Source organism: Mizuhopecten yessoensis, unplaced genomic scaffold (genome assembly GCF_002113885.1).
Source record: "Mizuhopecten yessoensis strain PY_sf001 unplaced genomic scaffold, ASM211388v2 scaffold11139, whole genome shotgun sequence".
Taxonomy (NCBI): Eukaryota; Metazoa; Mollusca; class Bivalvia; order Pectinida; family Pectinidae; genus Mizuhopecten; species Mizuhopecten yessoensis.
In genome coordinates this window covers 320,250-330,260 of record NW_018408899.1, presented here as the reverse complement: position 1 = coordinate 330,260, position 10,011 = coordinate 320,250, and the positions used below count along the sequence as shown (strand labels likewise).

Below are 10,011 nucleotides of genomic sequence, written 5' to 3'. Positions count from 1 at the left end.
TCATGACTGCATTCGTCTCTTTATGCCCAACAATTGTATATATAGTTTTGGGGTGGGGATATTAACCATTTCAAAGTTATGACCCAGGGGTTAAGTCTCCAAGGGTGGGGCAGTCCCCAAGGCCAACCTGGAAGCATATGTGCAATCATCTCTTTATACTCAGCAATTGTATATATACGGTTATAGGGTGGGGCTCTCAACTGTTTCCAAGCTGTGACTAAGAAACTAGGTCCCTAGGGGTTCGGTCAGACCCCAGGGTCTATTCTGATATCATGATTGCATTCGTCTCTTTATGCCCAGCATTTGTATATATAGTTTTGGGGTGGGGATCTCAACCGTTTTAAAGTTATGGCCCAGGGACTATGTCTCCAAGGGTGGGGCCAGACCCTAGAGACATCCTGGAAGCAAATGTGCATTCTTCTCTTTATACTCAGCAATTGTATATATGGTTATATGGTGGGGATCTCAACCATTTCCAAGTAATACATTTTATTGGCCACTCCCCTTAGCCCGGGGGTCAGCCCCACCATTTGTACAATTTTANTAGTTCTGCAGAAGTCGTTTATAGCAATATAACCAAATTGCCCCCCTTTTGGTCCCGCCCCTCAGCCCCCTGGGGGTCAGCCCAACCGTTTGTACAATTTTGAATCTCCACCACCTAGAGATGCTTCCAGTCAAATAAGGTTGATATCAATCGCTAAGTTCCAGAGAAGAAGTCACTTAAAGCAATATAGCCAAATACCCTTTTTGGCCCTGCCCCTCAGCCCCCGGGGGTGTCAGCCCCACCATTTGTACAATTTTCAATCACCACCACCTAGGGATGCTTCCAGTCAAATATGGTTGATACCCACTTCTTAGTTCCAGAGAAGAAGTCGCTTAAAGCAATATGGGCAAATTGATCCCTTTTGGCCCCGCCCCTCAGCCCCCTGGGGGGTCAGCCACACCATTTGTACAATTTTAAATCCCCGCCTCCCAGGAATGCTTTTGATCAAATATGATTCATATCCAGTGCACAGTTCTACAGAAGAAGTCGTTTGTAGCAATATTACCAAATTGCCCCCTATTGGCCCCGCCCCTAAGCCCCCTGAAGAGTCAGCCCCACCATTTGTACAATTTTTAATCACCACCACCTAGGGATGCTTCCAGTCAAATATGGTTGATATCCACTTCTTAGTTCCAGAGAAGAAGTCGCTTAAAGCAATATGGGCAAATTGACCCCTTTTGGCCCCGCCCCTCAGCCCCCTGGGGGGTCAGCCCCACCATTTGTACAATTTTGAATCCCCACCACCTAGGGATGCTTCCAGTTAAATTTAGTTTAATTCCAACCGGTGGTTAAGAAGAAGAAGTCGTTGAAAGAAATTGTTGACGTACGTACGGACGCCACGGTATGGCATAAGCTCACCTTGGTCCTTCGGACCAGGTGAGCTAATAAATGTCTCAAATATCAAATTAAGTTCATAAATTAAGTCTTTCAAACAGTCTCTTTACCTATCTGTTAACTGGAAATTTATTAAACCCTATGTCCATGTTTTTCCCTGTATAACACACTGATCCAGTAAACCTGCTTTCTGATTACCTAAGTTTATAAAACACATGACACCTGCCTAGTAAATAAATCTACTTTCTGTTTACCTTTATAAGGCACAGGATCTACCTAGTAAATAAATCTACTTTCTGTTCACTTTTATATAAATAACACAGGACATCTATGTATACTTAGTAGATAAACCTACTTTCTGTTTACCTAACACATACCTGTATGAATTCTTTCTGCTGCTGAATGATTTCTTTGTACTGTTGGACCTGTTTCAGTAGTTTGTCGGTCTCCACACTTGGTGTTCTCCTTGCTGATGGGATCTGTCGTGGCGGACTAGATTTTGTCTTCGGTAGCTGACCTGCAACATGATAATTTCATGAATACTGTAAACTTGCACTTACACTGTTAATTATTCTCCTTGCATCTTTCTAAAGGTAATCACCCTGTATTGAACTAATCCTAGAATAGTTGACCCTGTAACACTTCGAACCATTGTTTAAGAGCAAAACCGGGGGAAATTCTCTCAAATAGAACTAGTTCGCACATGTTGCTTCCACAATTGTGTCCATTTTACACTTACTGGGAGGTATACTGCTTTTTTCCATGGACTTCTTGATAAGTTTAAACATCTCCTTAAACGAGTGCCGTAGATTGTCTTTCATCAGGTCATAAGGCATTTGGAAATAACCTTGGAATGAAAAAATGAAAAATATAAAGTTAAGTGGACATCAATGCAGGAAAATGGCCAATGAAAATGTTCAATACTGAAGTATATTCCTGTGTGTATACTGCAAATTTTTGAATACAGTGTAAATAAATATTTGTCAATTTTCATGGCCAAAGCATTATCATTTATGTGAAATTAAATTTTAAAACTTAATCAAATAGAAAATGCTGCAAACTTTATGTTTAATAATAGTAAGGAATTAGTAAAAATAAAAAATACCATCTGAAAGGTCCTTGATAGTGACAGAGGAAATGCCATCATCATCATCATCCTCACTGTTGCCAGAGAGCTCCCCAACATCGCCCTGTCAAGTAAAAAAATAAATAATCATATTTGAATCTTAAAACTATGTAGAAAGATATTTTTAAAACAATATAATCATTATTGGCTTCTCAGTATGCACATTTATGTTTAAAATGGTGTTGTTATCATTACAAAATGTTTCCATCAATTTATGATGACTTGTTTATGAGACTATTTCTGGTTCAGGACTTCACCTGGTGCAAGCAGACATTTCTTCTTGTAAGAATACATTCTTAAATAGGGAAATCTATTCTCAAGTTGTTCTCAAGTATTCTGATACTGACAATCCATGATAATGAATTAAGTAGTTTGTCTGTAGTAGTATACAGATGATTAAGATATAGATTTCACATTGATTTGTAGTAAAATTTGATAGGTAGATACAATTAAGGAACTAAATCCCGCAGACCTGAACAAAGGTACTTTTTATTTTGAAACTACTTCTGATATCAAAACCTAATGGACTTTGTAACTAGTTAGGACATCAGAGCTTACTCGAGGGACTGTATGACTAGTTTGGACATCACAGCTTACCCGAGGGACTGTATGACTAGTTTGGACATCAAAGCTTACCCGAGGGACTGTATGACTAGTTTGGACATCAGATCTTACCCAAGGGACTGTATGACTAGTTTGGACATCAGAGCTTACCCGAGGGACTGTATGACTAGAAAGGACATCATATGACTAGTTTGGACATCAGAGCTTACCTGAGGGACTGTATGACTAGTTTGGACATCAGAGCTTACCCAAGGGACTGTATGACAAGAATGGACATCAGAGCTTACCCGAGGGACTGTATGATTAGTTTGGACATCAGAGCTTACCCGAGGGACTGTATGACTAGTTTGGACATCAGAGGAGTGGTTGATGATGGTGCCTAGCTCACGCTGCATATATACAAGGCAGTCACGGAGATCTGTGTTTTCTATCATCAGCTCACGTTGTTTGTCCTCATAGTTGTGGATCACCAGTTGGTACATCTCCTCCTGTCTGTCAACAACAAAACATTTACTCTATCAATATTCCATTTTCATCTTTCAGATCATGAAATGTAAGTTAAATTTAAACCATACTTCATTTGATCAGCTACATGTATCTTAAAAATTTATTATTTACAATTAAACACCTTCACCAAGTTTGGTCCTAATTGAATAAACGAAATATATGTAAAAATACAGCAGAACAAAAATGGAAGTCAGATGATAGATTTAGTGCAATTAATTTTAACCAAATATATCAATTACCCTTCCAAACCACAAAAGAAACAAAAATCCAATGGTTCCAATATAAAATCCTGAACCGGATTATTACCACTAATTCGTACTTAAAAACAATTGGTATTAAAGACTCTGATACTTGTTCACTCTGTAGAGCACACCCTGAAAAAATAGAACACTTATTTTGGAATTGCATCAATACCCAATACTTATGGGAAAATCTTAGAACATGGATTCATAATAAACTTGGTAAAAATATTGACCTTGATATAAGTACAATTCTATTTGGGGTCACAGGCAAAACTAATGAAACAAAACCAATTAACATCATCCTTACATACACTAAATACTACATATTCTGTAATTATAATGTACACTGTTGAAATATTTCAACTCCTAAAACATTGACCTCCCTAGATTGTGAGAAGCTACATGTATGTATTTGTTGAGTATAGTACATGTCTATATGTATATGTGAATATGTATATTATACATGAACATGTATAGCTCTGTATGCGAGTATATGTTTATAAACATGTGTATGTGTAGCAGTGTACAAACGTGTGCATGTTTCCCTCTGTTTATAAGTCAAATTGTAAACTTGTACAAGTATAACATATGACAATTCCAAATTGTGTACTGTAACTATGATATATCACAATTCCAGTTTTTATACTGTATACATGTACCTATAATGTATTACAATGCCAAATTGTATACTGGATAACTATAACATATACATCACAAAGCCAAATTGTGTACTGTTCAAGTATCATGTATCAAAATGACAAATTTACTGTATAAGTATAACATCTCACAATTCAAAATTGTATAATTTATAACTATAACGTATCACCAGGCCAAATTGTTTACTATATACCTATTACATATCACAATGCCAAATAATATACTGTACAAGTAAAACATCTCACAATGCAAAATTATTTACTGTATAAGAATATTACATCTCAATGTCAAATTGTATAGTGTATACCTTTAATGACTAATATGCTTACAGCATACAAGCGCATCTGCATGTGTGTGTATGTGTGTGCATATGCACATGTGTGTGTGGGTATGTATATATATATGTGCGTACATCTGTTTGTGCATGCATGTTGAGATGTGTATGTGCATATGCATGTAAACTATGTATGTGTGTGGGTGCATATAAATGTGCGTGCATGCATATATATGTATGTATGTATGCATGTATATGCAACATGTGTAAATGCGTATGGGTGTATGAATGCATGCGTATATGTATGTGTGACTGCGTGTGGTCATGCATGCCTATGTGCGAAGGTATACATGTGTGGGTGGGTGGGTGGGTGGGTGGGTGGGTGCATATGCACATGTGTGTGTGGGTATGTATATATATATGTGCGTACATCTGTTTGTGCATGCATGTTGAGATGTGTATGTGCATATGCATGTAAACTATGTATGTGTGTGGGTGCATATAAATGTGCGTGCATGCATATATATGTATGTATGTATGCATGTATATGCAACATGTGTAAATGCGTATGGGTGTATGAATGCATGCGTATATGTATGTGTGACTGCGTGTGGTCATGCATGCCTATGTGCGAAGGTATACATGTGTGGGTGGGTGGGTGGGTGGGTGGGTGGGTGCATATGCACATGTGTGTGTGGGTATGTATATATATATGTGCGTACATCTGTTTGTGCATGCATGTTGAGATGTGTATGTGCATATGCATGTAAACTATGTATGTGTGTGGGTGCATATAAATGTGCGTGCATGCATATATATGTATGTATGTATGCATGTATATGCAACATGTGTACATGCGTATGGGTGTATGAATGCATGCGTATATGTATGTGTGACTGCGTGTGGTCATGCATGCCTATGTGTGGGTGGGTGGGTGGGTGGGTGGGTGCGTGCGTGCGTGCGTGCGTGTATGTTATGTTATATATGTATGTATGTTATATATGTATGTATGTTATATATGTATGTATGTTATATATGTATGTATGTTATATATGTATGATAAGTATGAGTGCATGCATGCATGCTTGTTTGTGTTTATGTGTATGTACACATGTCACTGTAATACTATGTATTACGACAAAATGTATATTTTTTTGTCTATGAAAAAAAAACCAATAAAAAAATAATAAATAAAAAAAAAAAAAAAAGTTTGGTCCTAATACTAAGTAGTCTGATATAAATACAGGTCACACATAACAGTTTTACAAACTTTTGTGAAAATTGAACAAAACAAAAATTCTGATCAACCTCACTGAATTTTCTGTTTATTTCACCTTTTATTGACATGCTCTCTGGTTATTACTCAAGGAAAAGTCTGTATCATACCATTTTTTATTACTGTGACTGAAATATTCCAGGAAAACACAAAAAAAATGTTAAGAAAATAAAGGAAAATCAAGGAAAGTGTAACTTCATATATTTATATAATGTTTCGCCCAAATTGAAAAAAAAGGACCTCCTTAAGTTACACAAAAAACCTACTTGTCATGTGACCCTGTTTTCCATTGACTTCTTTTACCGTCTGCTCGTTGAAGTGAGTTCGCAATGTCAAGACCTGTGAAAATAAATAACCATATCCTCACTTCAATATTAAGTAAACATCAAAACTTTATCATCAAAATAACACTGTTTAGAGCAAACAGGTTTTCATCTACTCTACATTATAGATTATTTTTGGAGAAATTATGTTAAAACAAAGTACAAATTCAGTAATGAATTTTAAAAAGGTATTGTACAATGTTTAACATATAATAGGATTTACTAGGAAATGTAATGGATGCAGGCATTTAGATGCCTCTATAACCATATCTTATAACAATACAATGACATTGAATGCACATATATTGTTATTTGACTCTTCCAGATATCTGTTTGTAACTTAGCCAAATACTTGTATTTAGCTCTAGGTTTTGCCCATGTTTGTCTGAATTGATTTCTGAGTCTGTTGTAGTTGTTGAATTTATGTTATATTTGGGAAGACTGTTCCAAATATCGATAAATCTGAAACCAAATGAGTATTTTTTTAACATCTAGTCTACAGTGTTTTCAGGTCACCTGAGACAAAGTCTCAAGTGACCTATTGCGATCGCCTTTTGTCCGGCGTCGTGCGTCCATAAACAATTTGAAATTTTGCAGAAACCTTCCATGACCAAAGGTAAACCAAATTGTGAATTATATGGTCCCCAGCCCCAAGAGGCCTGAGAGGCGGGGCCAAAAAGGGTCAAATTGACTAAAATTTAAAAAATCATCTCAAGATCCAGATATGGTAGAATCAAATACCCTTTATAGATGGAAGGGTCTTAAGGTGCTTTACCAAAATTCAGCTGTCTTTAAGACTGACAGAACCACTATTTGTACATAGTACATACATGTATACTACCCAGATCGTTCACACTACTTTTGCATTACATGCAGTTCAAGTTACCTTTGTTACAAAATGATTTCTTTTTCATTTGGCAACATCGATAACATCAGTTTTTACATAACTCAGGTGACCATTAAGGCCCAAGGGCCTCTTGTTTCTTCAATTTCTGTGTACAACATACAACAATACATGTATACAATAACATGCTGTTTCAAATTCATTTCTACTTGATTTAAATCTGATATCACGATTGGTATATGACATACATGTTTATCTTTCAATTGGTCATAGTTGATGTGAATATATTTAAGGTTTACCTGATGTCAGTGTGACCATCAAATTCTAAAATAGCCTTTTGCATTTGTATGACATGACGTTAACAAATTAAACTTCTTTTCAAATTCTTCATGATTTATTTTCAAAAGATATTATGGTACAGTACAACAAGCTAGGAGAGTCAAATTTATCAAGATAAGGCACATAAGAAAATAATTGTCCTTGTCATTTGCCAACTGCAAATGTTTAGGTAGGGTAGCTATAGGTAGTAGAATGGTAAAACATTCTATTTTGCCTTGAGAATATTAGATATAACACTCATTACTATCATGTTTAAAATTGCACCTCTCAGTCTGTGTTGCTCTAAATGTGCCCAGTGCTGGTGGGAACATTTCCAATGTTACTTTTTGTTATATATTTGACATTTAGACATGATTGAAATATGTTTCTGGTAATAAAAAGATGATATTGAATTTGTCAAGGAAATGAATTGATATTAAATTTGCCAATAAAAATAATTTGAAAGGGTTATATATTTGAAAAGGACAACATTTTTGGGTCAGTCACTTTAAGGCAAATATTTTACATACTTCTATAAAGAGGGCAAAGGTAAATTTCTGAGACTCAGAGGAAATTAAAGGTTAATCAGAAAGATCAAAATCTCTCAAGTCATCTACCAGGGTATCTTTAACTATGACCTTTTCTCTGATTATGCAAATTTAAACTACATTTTTATTTGTATTTTGAATATGACTCTATAAATGCAATGAATTTAACATAACAAAAGGTTATGATATGAAAATATAAATCATAAAATTTGAATATGTCAGTTAAAAGTAAGCTTATTATATCTAAAATAAACTAACACCATAATACTGGCCTCCCTTTTTAAGATATTCTAAAGAAATTATTGAAAACATTAATTTTATGCCATGCTTTGTTTTATTCAAATTGTATTTCTCAAGTCGATTTCCTGAGGTATATTTCACAATGAATTAGCTTTAGATTTTAACTCCCTACACATTTTTTTCTGCCTGTGTTTTTATCTCTATGAGTAAGCTAACATTACTTTATGAGATCAAATTCCTTACCCATTCCCATGTTAGAGTTTTAGTCTGCCATGAGTAACCAGTAGCTTTAGATGTAACTCCCTACCCAGCTGGCTTCTGTTAGAGTTTTAGTCTGCCATGAGTAACCAGTAGCTTTAGATCTAACTCCCTACCCAGGCTCCTGTTAGAGTTTTAGTCTGCCATGAGTAACCAGTAGCTTTAGATCTAACTCCCTACCCATTCTCCTGTTAGAGTTTTTGTCTACTATGAGTTAGCTTTAGATCTAACTCCCTACCCATTCTCCTTTTAAGAGGTTTTTTTATGAGTTAGCTTTAGATCTAACTCCCTACCCAGGCTCCTGTTAGAGTTTTTTTATAAGTTAGCTTTAGATCTAATTCCCTACCCATTCTCCTATTTGGGTTTTTGTCCGTTATGAGGTGGTGCAGTTTCTCTTTCATCTTATTTAGCTCTCGCTCCTTTTTCTTCAGCTCATGTTTGTATTGGCCATCACGGTCTCTGATGACACACTGTAGTCGCTTTACCTGTAAAGACAAAGAAACACCTGTAACATTACCTGTAATGACAAAGGACACTAGTAACTTAACATGTAATGACAAAAAACACCTGTAAATTTACCTGTAATTACAACGAAACACTAGTAACTTTACCTGTAATGACAAAAAACACCAGTAATTTTACCTGTAATGACAAAAAACACCTGTAACTTTACCTGTAATGACAAAAAACACCTGTAACTTTACCTGTAATGACAAAAAACACCAGTAACTTTACCTGTACCGACGAATTTAAGAACACCTGTAACTTTACCTGTACCTGTAGTGATAAAGAAACACCTGTAACTTTACATGTAATGACAAAAAATACCTTTAACTTAAACTGTACTGATAAAGAAACATCTGTAACTTTACCTATAATGACAAAGATACACCTGTAATATTGACCTGTTATCACAAAGACACACTGAATGTAGCCCCTTTACCAGTTTACTTATAATTAGCTGTACAGTCAAGTCAGACTCCCATGTTACAGACAATTTGCTATTCTGACACTATCCAGCTGGTACACTACTTCCAATTTGTCTAAAGCTTGTTGATTGTTGTAAGTGTTTTTTCTTTCAGAAACCAAAGTTTTCACACTAACAACTTCTGCTGTGTACTGAAGGTGACAAGATCAAGATATATTAGGATTTTACAAATAACTAAAATGTTTGTAAAACATGCATTTGACTTGAAAACCTCTGTTTTGATGGAACTGGAGCGAAACACAAAGTCTTAACAGAGAAATGAAGCTAAATACAAAGTGTGACCATTCAGTGCAGCAGAAAAAACAGGTTACCAGTGACCTACATTTCATATGGTGGAGATATATTCCTCAAGATGTATCCATATAATGAAGTTGATGACTGTTAGACTTCTACTCTTACCATTATGGTGATAAGTCTAACTCAAGTCAGTTAACGAAGCAAAAAATAAAAGTCAGTGACCTACATTTG

The 10,011-nt window shown here is 35.7% G+C and overlaps 1 protein-coding gene across 1 annotated transcript in view; it reads right to left on the bottom strand.

Annotated features, from left to right (window-relative positions):
* Positions 1-10,011, bottom strand: part of LOC110466605 (afadin- and alpha-actinin-binding protein B-like) — a 51,105-nt gene that overhangs the window by 11,051 nt on the left and 30,043 nt on the right. The window contains exons 5-10 of the mRNA XM_021523194.1: positions 8,902-9,040; positions 6,291-6,363; positions 3,395-3,560; positions 2,484-2,568; positions 2,118-2,225; positions 1,756-1,895 (exon numbers count right to left, since the gene is read on the bottom strand). Of these exons, the coding sequence (XP_021378869.1) occupies positions 1,756-1,895; positions 2,118-2,225; positions 2,484-2,568; positions 3,395-3,560; positions 6,291-6,363; positions 8,902-9,040 (711 nt within the window). The remainder of the gene's footprint in view (positions 1-1,755; positions 1,896-2,117; positions 2,226-2,483; positions 2,569-3,394; positions 3,561-6,290; positions 6,364-8,901; positions 9,041-10,011) is intronic.